Genomic DNA, 15,428 nt, shown 5'->3' on the forward strand with positions numbered 1-15,428 from the left:
TGAAGAATGTCGATGAAAGTGATACTGAGACGAATGAAATTGATAACCCTTAAAGTTGTCACTCTCGTCACTATGGATTTCGCATGCCATCCAGTCACGTGCCTTTATCTGACAGTTCACAGAGGCGAGAAAAACACAGAAAATTTTAATTAAAAATTGAATTTCACAAGAAATGAACCCAAAACTCGTCTTTTTCGCCCTCCTTTCGGGCGCTGTGAGTGTTTTAGCTGACACCTTGCTCGAGGAATATGAAGATTCAACGGGTTACACGATCGAGGGCAAAGTTTTTCCTCCTGACGTGACTTCTATGAGCAATCAATGGCCCAAAAATAGTGTTGTAACAATCAACGGAGGCGAATTCAAGGGTTTCTTGAAGGAAGACGGCTCTTTTATCATTTCAAGTGTTCCTTCGGGCAGTTATGTGCTTGAAGTTTTGAATCCGGATTACATTTATGAACCTGTTCGTGTCGAAATCAATCCGAAAGGCAAGTTCCGTGCACGAAAAGTCAACTATATCATTCCGTCGCAGATTCTGCAAGTGCCATATCCGCTAAAATTGAAGGCTTTGTCGAAATTTCGCTATTTTCAACAACGCGAACAATGGAAAATCACGGATTTCTTGTTCAATCCGATGATTATTATCATGGTTTTGCCTCTTCTCGTAAGTTTTTATTCTGTAAAGTCGAAAAAAATCGATTTTTAATTAAATTTTTTGATAAATTTTCAGTTGATGCTCGTTTTGCCTAAAATGATGAACGATCCAGAGACAAAGAAAGAAATGGAACAACTCAATTTGAACAAAATGACGAGCGATATGCCCGAAATTAGTGAAATGATAACATCTTTTTTCAATCCTGCAAGTTCTACGGCGAAGGCTTCGGATAAATCGAAGGCATCGACAAGCGGAAAAACTAACAAAAAACGAAATTAGAGAATAAATTTAGACAATTACGTAGTTTGAGACCAAAAACTCGCATTTTTTGTTAATTTCTTTGTACTTGACACGTATTTTTATTAATATTTAGTAATAATTTGTGGAGATCAAATAATAATAAAGGGTGAGAGGATAGAAATAGTTACGAAAGTGCAATAATATTAAATTTTAGGCTAATTCTTCGCTCAAGAGAGGCGATTCGGACTTTTTTCCCAATAATTTGCCCGAAGACGATGACGTATGTTCATCATCGCTCGCTTCTTGGTCTAATTCGAGAAATCCTTCTTTGCGGTTTAGAATGTTGGAAAGCTTAAATTGTTGTCCTCGCTTCGATTTGGGTCTTTCCCATCCATGCGATTTGCGAGATTCCTGAAAACAACCTGAAAATCGAATTTTTTTAATGAAAATTTTTAATTTTTTACGAAAAATTTACGAAAATGAACGAAATTCAAAAATTTTAATTTTTTCACAAAAAAATTAGACAAAAACGAACAAAAAATTAAAAAATCAAAATTTTCAAAAAAAAAAAAAAAAATTAAACAAAAATTTGAAAAATAATTTTAAAAAAATTATAAATTTTAAATTTTTATCATTTTTCAAAAAATTAAAAAAATCTAAATTTTCAAAAATTTAAAAAAAAATTAAAATTTTTATTTTTACTCAGAAAATTAGACGAAAACTAACAAAAAAAAAATTAAAAAAACTAAAAATTTTCAAAGAAAAATTCGAGAAAAATTTAAAAAAATTAAAAATTTTCATTTTTCATCAAAAAAATTAGACAAAAATTTAAAAAAAAATCAAAAATTTTAATTTTTACAACAAAAATTTTTTCAAAAAAAAAATTTAAAAAAAAATCAAAAATTTTAATTTTTACTCAGAAAATTTGACAAAAACGAACAAAAAATCAAACAAAAACTCAAATTATAAAAACATTTATTGATAAAATTGTACTTTTTCCGATGTTTCGAATGGAGATTCTTCTTCCTATGGAATGTCTGAACACAGAAAATGATAAAATTTAAAAAAAATTTGAATCCATAACCAATAAAATTATGAATAAGGCCTCAGTTAAGCACCGTGCGTGAATTTTTTAAGTCTCTTCGTGCAATTAGATGTCATCCATGCTCGTCGACATCAAATGACTATACTCGATATGTTTATTTTGGATCGTCAAATTGGCTAAATTACCTCTGCTGCGACGTCTTTTCATGTTAAGTACCACAATCCCGGCTGCCATGATGCAAAACGAGAAAACCATTGCTGTTACGAGAATCAAAGTCGCGTCATGTTGGATCGTTATTCCGTTTTCGTCTCTTTCTGCTACAATTTAAAACATTTTTATTAATTTTTATTTTTTTTAGGTAAAAAATAATTTTTCTTACGAAGAATTGATGCAATATTTTTCCGGATGACTTTGTTCGTGCCATTTGTGTAGACAAATTTAACTAAACGTTGGGGATCGAGTTCAGCAACGAAAATTTCCATGGCATCAGGTGTCACAGACAAATCATGGGGGTTGGCAAGTCCTCCTTTGGCATCGTCAATGTCGAATTTCGAGGTAACTTTGGCTGTGTCGACATCGATGACGTATCCGCTGACGTCGTTGTTCGTGTATTCGGGCCCGTTTACGACAAAAAGTTTATTTTTGGCATAAGCAACGCTGAAAATGCGCGCCCCGATGATGGGATTGTGAAATTGCGTGACAAAAGTTTGCGTATTGGCGTTGAAGCACTGCACTCGACCATTTTCGCGATCAGCAACGCATAACAAGGGGACTTTATTCGCTTCTTGGATGAGTGTCAACGCGTGTGGGATGAAAAATTTTCCCTCAGGCGCCGGATGAACTGCTTCTCCGGAGATTGAACTTTCGCCCCAATGTCGCAAGTAGTTGCCTTCCTTCGTGTACTGCACAATTCGCGAGTTGCAATAACCATCGGCGACGAAAAATGTGCCATCAGCGAGAACAGCGACGGAAGTTGGTTTGCAAAAGCGATTTCTCTGCCCGGGTTTGAAAGCTTCTCCGAGAGTCAAGACGGGATGTTCCGTTGAGACGTTTAACGCAAATTTGAACACTTGATGCATCGCAACGTCAGTCACAAATGCATTGTTGTTCTCATCGACTGTCAATCCGTGAGGCAAATAGAAGAAATTTTTGCCCCAAGCCTTCAGAACGGCGCCTGTTTCACGATCTAAAGTATAAATAACGTCTTCTTTGATGGGTCCCTGCTGGATATCGACAAAGCGATTTTGCCCGTCGAACGTTGAAGCATCCCAGATACGACTCCGACGGTACATGACATGCAAATTATTCAATTTATCCACACAAACTGCAGTTACGGGACCAAAATTGGGCGCCACAAAGTTTGGATCGTACGAATAATCTAAAAAAAAATTAAAAATTCATTAAAATTAATCCAAAAAAAGCAAAAATGACTCACCTTGACTTAATTTCTTGGAATCCGGACCCGTTTCGTCATCCTTATCACTACTATTTAATTGAGCAGATCCATAATCAGCCTGAAAAAGCACAAAATCTAACATATGGCAATTATTCTCACGGGAATTGACTTACCTTATCGGAACAACATCGAGGTAACATCAATACAAGCAACAAGAAATTCAATAAAATGCATTGTTTTGTCAACAGGAAGCTAAATTCCATGTTTAATATAATTTTTTTTTTCGCTAAATTTTTGTCTTCTTATTTTCTATTTACATTTTTTGTCAGATGTGATGGAATGTGATGCGAGATTTCTGCGTGAATCTTATGAAAATTGAGCTGCCATTGATTGCCAAAGCACTTAGTAGCTAAATAAATGCAGGAAAATGTCGAAAAAGGGACACGTACGTGAAGTAAAGTCACTTTTTTCGAGGATTTTTTTCAGACTTGTTGATGTTCGATCAATGTTATTGGGCTCGAGTTGGGGTTTGCAAGTTCGGGGGTTTGTATGTGCTCGAAGCTCGAGATTTTGAATTTTTTTTAAAGTTTTCAAAAAAGACAAATTTTTTTTTGTTTAAATTATCCACAGCTATTCAGTAAAATTTTATAAATTTAATGAGATTATTTGAAAATTTTAATCAGTTTTTCAATTTTGTTTATTTTTTTTAATTTAGAGAACATTTTTCGAACCTATTTTAAGAAAAATAAAAATTTTATTGAATTTTGAAAAAATATTTTAAGAATTTTTTTCATACTTAATTAATTTAATTGATTAATTTTTTAAATAAATATTTCTTTTACTTAATTTATTTAATTAATTTTTTTTTTAAATTTATTAATTAATTAATTTTTATTTTTTTTTAAATTTAGAATGATTTTTTTTCCTTTAGAGCTTCAGAGTGAAATTTTAATGGAAACGTGAAGTATGAAATACAAATTTTAAATTTTTTTTTTTTAATCTTTGATATTCAAAAATATTAATTTTCGTTGACTTTAGTTATCTGTTTTTTGAAATAACAAAATAAATCGAATTTCATATTTTTTTAAAATTATTTTATTTATCTTTTTTCATAAATTTTGACAGGTGTCAAGTTTTTCGAAACTTGTCAAATTTTTTAAATTTTTCATATTTTTATCAATTTTTACGATTTTTTCCGAAAATATAAAAGATTTTGAAATATTTTTGACTTAATTTTTCTCTCAATTTTTAATTTTTTTAAATTTTGCAAAAATTTTACAATTTAAAAAAAATGTTTTTTAGAGAATTTTTCTTCATATCGCGGATTTTTTATTTTTCATCCGATTTTTAAATCCTTCAGAAAGGTTGTTCAAAATAAGTCAAATTTTACGAAAAATATCTTAGAATTAAGCGTTGGGAAGAAAATTTCGACAAAAATTAAAATTTAAGCTCGAATCTCGAGCTTTCAAAAAATTCCTCGAGCTTCAAGTTAAAATCTCGAGCTTAAAAAACCCCGAAATTTTGCAATCTCTACCTCGAGTGCTTGGATTTCGACGTTCCAACGCGCATTTTGCCTCCTCCTTGCACTTTTACGGGCTGCCAAATTCGCTGAAACCCATCGAAATGCATTAACGGCACATCTCTCACGCGTTTCAGCGGCAAATGTGCCCGTTTTTCGGGGCAATTGACCGGTTTGTTTACTTGAATTCTCACAGACTTTTATGCGCAATACACGAGAGACGACGAGTAGTTTGTGTAAATATCACAATTCAATTAGTAATGCACAAAAGAACATAAAGTCACGATAAAGACAGTCGTCGTCGAAATAATTTCCAAGTTTTTTTGTGATAAAGTGATCGGGAAACGCGACCAAAAAAATATTTACTCGCAAAAACGCAATTCGAGGAAGAAAGACTCGTAAAAAAAAATAAACGAAAAAAAAGAAAGAACTTTCTGTGCGTGTGTGAGAAATTCGAAAAATTCTTTGTTTCGTTGCATTCCGTTCCTGATTACGATTTTTTTTTGTCAATTCATTCCAATTTATTTGCATTTCACACACAAAAAGGTCTTTAGAAGGAAAGTGCATCGCACAGAGGACCGTCAGTGAGAGGAAAATGAGAAATTTTTGCAAAAATCTGAACAAACGAAAACAGACGACAGCCGAAATCTAAGAAAAATAATTTCTTTACTTGTCTAGACGGCAAAAACTCCTTTTGGAAGCGACAAAAAAGTGAGTAGACTGCAAAAATTGCATCTTAAAGAAAATCAATATTTATACGAAAAAAAAATTTAAATTGCAAGTCGCGTCGTCGTTGCTTCATTCATCGTACGAGAAGTGTGGAACTCGCAAATACTTGATTTGATTACTAAAATGTTCGTTTTGAGACACTTTTGAACGGTTAATTTGCTCCAAAGAAGATTTTTTTGTCTGTCTGTGTTTAAAAAAAAAATCTAAAAAAAATATTATTTCATGAAAAAAATTTAAAAAATATTTTTTTTTAAAATTTTTTAAACATTTAACTATTATAAAAATTTTTTTAATTTAAAAAAATATTTTTTAATTTTTTTTTTAAATTTAAAAAAAAAATTTAATTAAAAAAATTGTTTTTAAATTTTTTTTTTTAAAAAAAAAAAAAAATTTTTTTTTCATGAAAAAAAATATTTTTTAATTTTTTTTTTTAATTTAAAAAAAAATTTTTTTAAATTTAAAAAAAAAATTAAAAAAAAAACAAAAAATTTTTTTTTAAATTTTTTGTAAATTTTTTCATGAAAAAAATTTAAAAACAATTTTTTAATTTTTTTTTAATTAAAAAAAAAAATTATGAAAAAATATTTTTTTAAAAAAATTTTTTATAATTTTTTTTTTCAATTTTTAAACACTAACGGTTCAAATTTAAAAAAAAATTATGGCGGAAATTAATTTTTCATCAAAAAAGTGTCGTTGTTGAAAAAAAAATCTTCACAGCGACGTCAATCAGTCACAACTCAATTAATCAAACATTAAATATTAAGCTAACAAAGACACTGCCCGCCCATTGGAGTGCATAGACAAACATTTCAATAATAAGGAAATTGATTAAAAGTTTGATGTCAGAGCAATTACGGGTGTTGCATTAAAGTAAATTACGTGCAGTTACGTGACTCGATCGCCGGTGTGACAAAATTCTCACAATTTTCCTCCATTTCTGGTTAGTTACGTGCCAAATTCGCAGGAATTCCCGTGAAGAGAACGCCAAAGAGGACACTTGAGAGATAAAAATCGCGCCGCAAAGAAGAAATTAAACGACAACAACGACGTGAATCACGATAATGTGAAGTGAAGTGATACGCAATAGAGAGGTTACTTCGTTAGTTGTTGCAGTTCGGGTTTGGTTGTGTACAAATACAAAACAAATATGGATTTATTTTTAACTCATTGTCAAGTTGATTATACAAGGTCTATGACACTTATTTGAGTTAATCGGTCATCCAACTTGGAAACACAACCCGGGGGAAGAATAACCGTTCTTTGTTTACAGTTGGGATGCCACTTCAGCGGGCAAATTGCTTTGTTGTTGAGCGAGTTTTGTGTTGATGCGCGAAATTGAATGGAAAATTTTGCAAAAGTAGTCGAGAAAAGTTCATTCAAGTGCATTTTTAGGGAGTTTTTGAAGGATTTTGTCACTTTTTTGTTCTGAAATTAAAAACATTTACTTCTGAGTGTTGTTTTGAGACTCAAATAATGTCTCAAAAGAATTTTAAAAGGACACTAAAGAGTCTGAATAATAAAAATTGAGATTATGAAGAACTCTAAAGATCCTTCAAAGTCAAAAATGAAATAAAAAAAAGTATTTTTTGGATGACAAAAAGTTTCAAATTAAGCATATTTTAAGATTTTAATGAACTTTGGATGTCTTGAAAAAAAATTTCGTCACAAAAAGGTCAAAATTTGAGATAAAATCTTTTTAATAGTCTTTAAAATGGTTTCAAAGGAAATTTTGGATTTGCTAAAGTACGAATTTGAACTTCTAAAATAATTTTTTTGGTAGTAATTTATCCTAAAAATCAGTTTTATGAACAAATTTCGATGCAAAAAGGTTTAAAAATAAATTTTCATAATTTTTCAAAAAAAAAAAAAAAATAAAAAAATTAAAAAATAAAAAAAATTAAATAAAAATTAAAAATTAATAAAAATTAAAAATTAATAATTTAATTTTTTATAATTTTTTTAAAAAAATTTTTTTTAAAAAATTTAAAAAATAATTTTTATAAAAATTTTTATTTAAAATATTTATTTTTAAATTTAAAAAAATCTGATTAACTTTTTTATTTATTTTTTTAAATAATTTTTTTTTTTTATAAAAATCATCAATTTTCTTTCATTATCATTTTAAAAAGCATTTTTAAATGACAAAAATCCAAAATTAAGCATTTGAATGACTTTGATGACTGAAAAGATCCATTAAAATTTATTTCATGAACTTGAAAATGGCTTGTTAAAAATTTTTTTGAAGTTCAAAGATCCAAAATTTAATTTTTTATTGATTTTCATGAGTCTTCGATATCTTGATTTAAATTTAATGATAAATTTTTTCACAAAAACTATCAAAAATTTTACATTTTAAAGAAAATGTTTGTCTCTTAAAGCCTCAAATCAATATTTTTTGACCCAAAAAGACAAAAATTAAGCTTAAAACAGAAATTTTCACCCCAAAATTGACCTTTCTCAACAAAAAACCTCCGTTCATGTGCACTCAAAACCTCCGTTTGTTCATTCATCACATGACTTCCCCTTCTACTCATGCTCGATTTGCTTCGACTTTTCCCTCTGCTTCAACGCGCCATACCAATTCGCCGTTATTTCCAGACAAAACTCATCGTAAAATTCTTTTATTACCGCAATTTTTCCATTCCATTCAGCAACATGCACATTATTCGACCAACAACTTCAACCGAACGAACGATTTTTTTTACGAGGCAAAATGCTATTTTTAGCACACCAAACAAACAAACGGCGAAAGGAAAGAAAAAAAAGCTAGATGATTCCTTTGTTCTCTCTCGAGTCGCCGTTTCTTTCATCGCTCTAATTGAACGCAACTGCAAAGAACGCGCGCGAGACCAATATTTAACGAACATAAACTGCTCATGATGATAACCGAGTTTTATTAGTTAGTTGCCCGCAATTGTTGTTGTTTATGGTCTCTGACACGAAACGAGATGAGTTTACATATCTTTTTAGCGCAAATTTAAGGGTTTTTATTTCTATTTATATGTCTGTTGTTGTTTGTTATCGTCAATGTTGTCGTCGTTGTCGCGCAAAATGAACTCAAAGTAAATACAAGAGGAAGGTCAAAAGCCATTGATACGTTTTTTGCGTTCCGGAAATGAGAATTAATGACAAACAGACAGACAAAGATCCTCAAATGGCGCCTTTGACATGGCTTTTTATAATTTTTTTTTTTGTGATGAAAAACATTATTTAGGGCAAGTTTGATAAAGAGATAAAAAAAATTTTCCAAATTTAAAAAGAAAAATTTTTTTTTATGAAAAATATTATTTAGGGCAAGTTTCAATGAAAGATAAAAAAATTTTTACAAATTTAAAAAAAAAAAAATTTTTAAAAAAAAAATAATAAAAAATTTTTTTTTTAATTTTTTTTTCCATTCAAGAAATTATAATTTAAAAAATTTTAAAAAAAAAAAAAAAAATTTTTTTATGAAGAGATAAAATTTTTTTTCCAAATTTTGAAAATTTTTTATTTTTTGATGAAAAACATTACTCAGGGCAAGTTTCATGGGAAGGCGATTGACGAACAGATAATTTTTTTTTTTTTGGGCAAAAAAGTGTCGTGATGCTCTCTTTGTATTGCGGTTCGAACAAAAAAAGTCATCGAAACTTATCGCATTATAAAGTAACTTTAAATGTATTTTCCCTTTTTATCGATTTTCCTTCAAATGACGCAAATAAAAGCAACAAGTGGTTGCTTGTCTGCCTAAAAAAAACGAAAAGAAAGAAAATACGTCGAAAACATTTTTGTTTCGTGATTCATCAGAGTTGAAATTTGTTATTTTTTTGTAGATTACGTGAAATTTGAGCGTCTAGAGAAGCATCTCCGTGATGGAATTATGGACAACGAACAGGTTTGCATCATTTTTTCTGCATTTAAATGATTTTTAATGAATTTTTTTTGTTTTTCAGCCCCATCAGGAATTAGTCAAGTGCGTGCTGGTTGGCGATACAGCAGTTGGCAAAACACGTCTCATCTGTGCCAGAGCTTGCAATAAACATGTTTCGTTGTCGCAATTGCTCTCGACGCACGTTCCTACCGTGTGGGCCATTGATCAATATCGCATTTACAAGGATGTGAGTTCGAAAATTTTAGCTTGGTTTGGATTAATTGAAAAATTTTTCAATTTTTTTAGGTTCTTGAGCGTTCATGGGAAGTCGTTGACAATGTAAATGTGTCGCTGCGTCTTTGGGATACGTTTGGAGACCATGAAAAGGATCGTCGTTTTGCCTACGGGAGATCTGACGTCGTTTTGTTGTGTTTTTCCATCACAAATCCCATTTCGCTGCGGAATGCAAAGGCAATGTGGTATCCGGAAATTCGGAGATTTTGTCCTCAGACCCCCGTAATTCTCGTTGGATGCAAAAATGACTTGCGATTCATGTATCGGGATGAAACGTACTTGAGTTACTTTGGAGATCGGAGTCCTTTTGTGAGAGCAACGCGCAAATGTGATCTCGTGATGCCCGACGAAGCGCGTGCTGTGGCGAAAGAATTGGGAATTGTTTATTACGAAACGAGTGTAAGTCAAAAAAAGATTAAAATTTACCTTTTTTATCATGAAAAAAACTTATCTTGACAGGTTTTGACATATTTTGGCGTCAACGAGGTGTTTGAAAATGCAATCAGAGCAGCACTCATCGCACGAAAACAACAGAGATTCTGGATGGCGAATCTCAAACGTGTGCAAAGACCGATTTTACAAGTGAATATTTTCCTTTGAAACACGTGACTTGCGGATTAAATGTTTATTTTTATTGTTACAGGCGCCGTTTAAACCGCCAAAGCCTCCTCCGCCAGAAGTAACGAACTTTCTGAAAAAAAAAAAAATGAAAAAGAAAATTAAATTTTATTTTTTTTAGGTAACTGTGATGAACGGGACTTATGCGAAGGACATGCTTCATATGTTCAATTCACAATCGTACACGGATTTAATTTTAGTTGTTGGTACAGTTCGTTTCGCCGTTCATCGTTTCATGCTTGCCTGTAGCTCAAGTGCGTTCCATCGACTTCTAACGATGGATATTAGCGACATGGGGGCTCGGAGTTCGAGTGAAAGTAGTGTCGTAAGTAGTTTTAAAGGAGATTTATTTAAAAGAATATTTTTTAAAAATGATTTTTTTTCATTTTAGGTCAGCTCAACATTTGGGGAATCAAATACGGCAGACTTTAACGAAGATACAGAGTATCTGATAAGGACTGAACAAAAGCAGCAAGTGAGGTATGAGATTATTTTTGTCATGATTTTGAGTGAAAATTTTCATATTTAGAGAATTTTTTTCAAATTTAAGTTTTAACACTCGAATTCAAATTTTAATTTTCAAAAAATAAATAAAAAAAAAATAAATTTCAATATTTTTAAATTTTTTTTTTAAAAATTAATATTTAAAAAAAAAAAAAATAAAATAAATTAAAATTAAAAATATTAAAATTAATAAAATTTTCAATTCAAATTATTATTAAAATAAAAAAAACTCGAAATTATTATTTTAATTTTTTTTATTTGATTTTTTATTTTTATTTAATTTTTTTAAAATTGAAAAAAGTAAAAAATCATTTAAATTTTTTTTTTTTAAATATTCTCAAAAAAGATTTTTTTTTCTTTTTTTTAAATAATGTACAAAAAATTAAATTTAAAAATTAACTTAAATTTTTTTCATAATTTTTTTTTTTAAATTTTTTAAGATTGAAAAAAGTAAAAAATCATTAAAATAATTTGTTTTTAAATATTCTCAAAAAAAAAAAATTCTTACTTTTTTCAATTTACAAAAAATTAAATTTAAAAATTAATTAAAATTTTTTTCAACAAATTTTTTTAAAATATTTCTTAAAAACTAACAAAAAAATGGTAAAATTTTACTAAAGATTTTACATAAATTTCTTTTCCAGAATGTGGGAACATCTTAAACGACGTTCAAGTTATCAAGCGCTTCCCACAACTGAACCAAAAAGAGATTTTTACCGTGATCTCCATCACTCAATTTTTCAAAGTATTAGAATTTTACAGGTAAGTCTCCTTAAATTTCCTCAAAAATCGATAAAATCTAATTTTTCATTAAATTTTTAGGTAGATAGTGGTCGAAACAATTCCTTTATGCAAACACAAACGATCGTTCATTTACACAGTAAGATGATAACCGCAACTGCGATGTTGCAATGTCTCAAATTTATTTATACCGGTACGATAGACAAGGAATATTTGGATTTACAGGTAAAATTTTCACTTTTTTGTGTGATTTTTTTTCGTTTCTAACAATTTGTTTGCTTCTTGCTAACAAAAAACTCAAATCAAACCGCACAGACTGCATCAATAGGATTATTGCTGGTAAAATTAAACTTAAAAAAATTAATTTTGGAATATTTTTTAATTGAATTTTGTATTAATTTTCACAGGAAGTACGCCAAGCAGCCGAATTTTTAGAATTATCGCCGTTGTTGGTGTTGCTGAATAACACACAAACGAAACAAAGTTTCAAAAATGACGAGACAATGAAGTTGTATTCGATGGTAAGTTCATTTTTTGTCGCTTTTAATGAAATTTTTCACATTTTCCGTCTTTTTAGTACATAAAAAAGAATCTTGAAAAGTATTGCATTCAAAGCGGTATCTTTAGCGATGTCACTTTCGAGCTGGATGATGGCTTAATAACAGCAAATCGTGCCATGTTGGTTGCCCGTTGTGAGGTAATGCGTGCGATGCTCGATGGGGACTTTCGTGAAGCGCATTCCAACTTGATTTCGTTGCCAACTGTGACAGAATATACATTCCATAAGTTGCTGTGTTACCTCTACACAGACGAGATTCCGCCGATTTCTGTCGAAAAGTGTCTGAATTTGTTGGAATTTGCGAATCGATTGTGTCTCCCGCGATTATTGAATCTTGTTGAGGTTAGAGTGATCGAAGATTTGACACGCGTATCGCAAAGTGATAATGGAGAAGGCAAGGGAGAAGCAGTTGATCATTGTTTGAAGTTATTGGAGACAGTTAAGGTAATTTTTTAATCATTATTTTCTCATTTTAAATTTTTGAAAAAATAATTTTTCTGTCAAAAAAAAAAAAATTAAAAAAATAAATAAAATAATAAAAATTAATAATTTAAATAATTTTTATTTTATTTATTTTTTTTTAATTTTTTATTTTAGAAAATAATATAAAAAATATTTTAAAAAAATATAAAAATGAAATATTTAAAATAAAAAAATTAATAAAAATTATTCATTGAAATTTTTAAAATTTTTTGAAATTAAATTTTTAATTTACAAATAATTTATATAATTTTAGGTATAAAAATTTACATTAAAAAAATTTTAAAAATTTAAATTAATAAATTTAAATCATTTTTTATGTAAAATATTTTTAATTTAAAAAAATTCAAATTAATTTTTTTAATTTTTTTTAATAATTTTTTTTAATCTGCACTAAGTAAAAAATCATTTAAATTATTATTTTAAAAAAAATCTAAAAATTTTTTTTTTTATAAATTTTTGAAAAATTTTGAAACAATTTTAATGAAAATTTTTAATAATTTTTTTTTTATTTTTATTTAAAATATTTTTTAATTATTTTTTATTTTTAATTTAAAAAAAATCTGATTAACTTTTTTATTTTTTTTTTTAAATATTAATAATTTTGTTAAAAATTTAAATAAATTTTTGAATAAATTTAATGAAAAAAAATTTTTTTTAGTTACACAATGCTCATCAACTCGCCGAATGGTGCATGTCCTACTTGTGCGTCAATTACAACACAATTTGCAAGCGTTCGCAGAAACATTTGAAGAGTTTGCATCCAGAGAATCAAGAATATTTGCGAGAACATCGTTGGCCCCCAGTTTGGTATTTGAAGGACTTTGACTACTACCAACGATGCATCAACGAAATGAATCGCGAACAACGCGAAGGGCACAAAGACAGTTTAACCGACGAAAAAGGATGTCTTTGTTTCTCTGGAGGTACGTTCCATCAAGCAATTAGCTCTCGTCTCATTTCACGCTCATTTCATTCATTTTTTGTACAAAGTTTTTTCTTTCGTTCGCAAAAAAATCTCGTCGTTGCTTTAATTTTTTTTATATAAAATTATTATTTTTAAGTAGTCGCCATTTCAATTAGCACTCTTCACTAATTCGTACTCCTTCATATTGGAAAAAAGTCTTTTCTTGGCTCTCAGGTAAATCATCGAAGAAGGGCGCGACGCAAGCAGCGCGAAATCAATTCAATACCTCATCGTCGATCGGGACGCCGGGCGTGAGTGGGCAACTTTTGACGAATATCGATGGCGTGAGTTTGCTGCGGAGCAATGCCAATTCCGTGGATCAAGTTGATGCGGAAGAACCCAATAACGGGTTTCTCTGACGACGATTGAACCACAGGCAGTTGAGGTAATTTTTCGATTTTTCATGAATTTTTTGATTAAAAATTTAATTTTTTTATTTTTAGATCTTTGCGCTTTGTTGTCATCTTGCCTGTGCTCTTGTGTTTCATCTGTACGATCTTAAGCCTCCTCATTTTAATTCAAATTTACAATTAATTTGACTGTAAACTGTGAAAGTCGTGAACGAGCATTTAATTTAATTTTTAATTTTTGTGTTTTGCTAACAACACGTGATAAGATAAGATAAAACGAATGATCAAAAATGTGACGCAAGCCCAAATGGTGCTTTTTGAATTAATTTTAAACCAAATTATTCCAATAACTTTAAGATTTAGACGTTTAAGAACAGCTTCGAGCTAGAATTAGCAGATTTTTAAAAATATTAAGATAAAAAATTTGCCAATCTGTGTTTAAAAAGTAAACTCAATCATCACATTTTTACCTTCAGGAATAAAATAAAAATAAAATTAAAGTTAAAATTTACTTTAGAGACCGACAGCAGCTTTAATTTTCACTTCCTTGCATTTTCTGTAAATAAAAAAATTAGAAGTTGGTCAAAAAATAGCGAATTTTAAGTAGAAAATGAACAAAAATCAATGCACTTACTATAAAATAATACAAAACTCATCATAAATTTAGCAACTGCCATAATTAAACAAAAAAAATAAACATTGCTCATAAAATAATTAAAATTCTTCACAAAAGATCATTCGATTTGAGATCAATCTGTACCAAAGTAATGTATTTATTTTGAATTACAAACAAAAATAATGAGAATTAATTTTTTTCTTTCCTTCGTGTAATTAATAATTTTAAAAATTGCTGCCTCCTTACTTAGGAACCGTATTTCTAAAAAAAAATAATATGAAAAAAATATCAAATAAGCTTTTTTTAACTTTCATATCTAAAATTAGATGTAATAAAAGTAGCAATTTTATTAATCCGAAAAATATGAAAAAAAATGTTTTATTTTGTTCAAGGCTTCAATTTATCATTTTTAATCATTTTTTAACTCAAAACTGTCAAAAAATTGAAACTGAAAAAAAAAATTTTTCTTTGCTCTAATTTATCATTTTTAATCATTTTATAACTCAAAACTGCCAAAAAATTGAAACTGAAAAAAAATTTTTTCTTTGACACAGTTTTGTCTTAAAAACTAAATCAAGAGCAAAAAAAACTGTGTCAAAAACTGTGTCAAAGCTATTTTTGTCAAATCTTGCTCCAAATGGATTGAAATTTGTCAGAGGGCTCTAATTTATCATTTTTAATCATTTTATAACTCAAAACTGCCAAAAAATTGAAACTGAAAAAAAATTTTTTCTTTGACACAGTTTTGTTTTAAAAACTAAATCAAGAGCAAAAAAAACTGTGTCAAAGCAATTTTTGTCAAATCTTGCTCCGAATGGATTGAAATTTGTCAGAGGGCTCTAATTTATCATTTTTAATCATTTTATAACTC

General features: G+C 29.1%; 3 protein-coding genes across 7 annotated transcripts; 2 read left to right on the plus strand and 1 right to left on the minus strand.

Moving 5' to 3' along the window:
- Positions 1 to 103: 103 nt before the first annotated feature.
- On the plus strand, positions 104 to 1,071 carry LOC134830330 (ER membrane protein complex subunit 7 homolog). The gene is made up of 2 exons (XM_063843776.1): positions 104 to 661; positions 728 to 1,071. The coding sequence occupies exons 1-2, from the start codon at positions 173 to 175 to the stop codon at positions 929 to 931; spliced, it is 693 nt and encodes a 230-aa protein (XP_063699846.1). The 5' UTR covers positions 104 to 172; the 3' UTR covers positions 932 to 1,071.
- LOC134830329 (peptidyl-alpha-hydroxyglycine alpha-amidating lyase 1) lies at positions 1,007 to 3,842 on the minus strand. Of its 3 annotated transcripts, XM_063843775.1 has the most exons (6): positions 3,651 to 3,842; positions 3,507 to 3,585; positions 3,373 to 3,451; positions 2,317 to 3,315; positions 2,123 to 2,254; positions 1,008 to 1,314 (listed from the first exon to the last, which is right to left on the minus strand). In XM_063843775.1, exons 2-6 carry the CDS (start codon positions 3,531 to 3,533, stop codon positions 1,103 to 1,105), a joined length of 1,449 nt encoding a protein of 482 aa, XP_063699845.1. In that variant the 5' UTR covers positions 3,534 to 3,585; positions 3,651 to 3,842; the 3' UTR covers positions 1,008 to 1,102. The 3 variants fall into 3 exon arrangements, with proteins under 3 accessions (XP_063699844.1, XP_063699845.1, XP_063699842.1); XM_063843774.1 differs by having other exon boundaries at positions 1,007 to 1,314; positions 2,123 to 2,251; positions 3,507 to 3,842; XM_063843772.1 differs by having other exon boundaries at positions 3,507 to 3,842.
- Positions 3,843 to 5,010: 1,168 nt separating this feature from the next.
- On the plus strand, positions 5,011 to 14,667 carry LOC134829799 (rho-related BTB domain-containing protein 1). Of its 3 annotated transcripts, none has more exons than XM_063843061.1 (16): positions 5,011 to 5,563; positions 9,391 to 9,452; positions 9,511 to 9,675; positions 9,735 to 10,121; positions 10,182 to 10,304; positions 10,366 to 10,401; positions 10,462 to 10,665; positions 10,732 to 10,820; positions 11,489 to 11,606; positions 11,667 to 11,810; positions 11,901 to 11,924; positions 11,993 to 12,106; positions 12,163 to 12,588; positions 13,286 to 13,550; positions 13,766 to 13,976; positions 14,035 to 14,667. In XM_063843061.1, the coding sequence occupies exons 2-15, from the start codon at positions 9,438 to 9,440 to the stop codon at positions 13,948 to 13,950; spliced, it is 2,295 nt and encodes a 764-aa protein (XP_063699131.1). In that variant the 5' UTR covers positions 5,011 to 5,563; positions 9,391 to 9,437; the 3' UTR covers positions 13,951 to 13,976; positions 14,035 to 14,667. The 3 variants fall into 3 exon arrangements, with proteins under 3 accessions (XP_063699131.1, XP_063699130.1, XP_063699132.1); XM_063843060.1 differs by having other exon boundaries at positions 13,748 to 13,976; positions 14,035 to 14,665; XM_063843062.1 differs by lacking the exon at positions 11,901 to 11,924 and having other exon boundaries at positions 13,748 to 13,976; positions 14,035 to 14,666.
- Positions 14,668 to 15,428: the final 761 nt, after the last annotated feature.

Source organism: Culicoides brevitarsis, chromosome 2 (genome assembly GCF_036172545.1).
Source record: "Culicoides brevitarsis isolate CSIRO-B50_1 chromosome 2, AGI_CSIRO_Cbre_v1, whole genome shotgun sequence".
NCBI classification, from domain to species: Eukaryota; Metazoa; Arthropoda; class Insecta; order Diptera; family Ceratopogonidae; genus Culicoides; species Culicoides brevitarsis.

Coding starts and splice junctions, on each gene's coding strand:
- LOC134830329 (XM_063843772.1), bottom strand. CDS start 3,596: ATGGAATTTAGCTTCCTGTTGACAAAACAATGCATTTTATTGAATTTC. Junction 2,255..2,316: donor AAATATTGCATCAATTCTTC/GTAAGAAAAATT, acceptor TTTAAATTGTAG/CAGAAAGAGACGAAAACGGA. Junction 1,315..2,122: donor GAAAAGACGTCGCAGCAGAG/GTAATTTAGCCA, acceptor TTCGATTTTCAG/GTTGTTTTCAGGAATCTCGC.
- LOC134830330 (XM_063843776.1), top strand. CDS start 173: ATGAACCCAAAACTCGTCTTTTTCGCCCTCCTTTCGGGCGCTGTGAGT. Junction 662..727: donor TCATGGTTTTGCCTCTTCTC/GTAAGTTTTTAT, acceptor ATAAATTTTCAG/TTGATGCTCGTTTTGCCTAA.
- LOC134829799 (XM_063843060.1), top strand. Junction 10,122..10,181: donor TTGTTTATTACGAAACGAGT/GTAAGTCAAAAA, acceptor TTATCTTGACAG/GTTTTGACATATTTTGGCGT. Junction 13,551..13,747: donor ATGTCTTTGTTTCTCTGGAG/GTACGTTCCATC, acceptor ATTGGAAAAAAG/TCTTTTCTTGGCTCTCAGGT.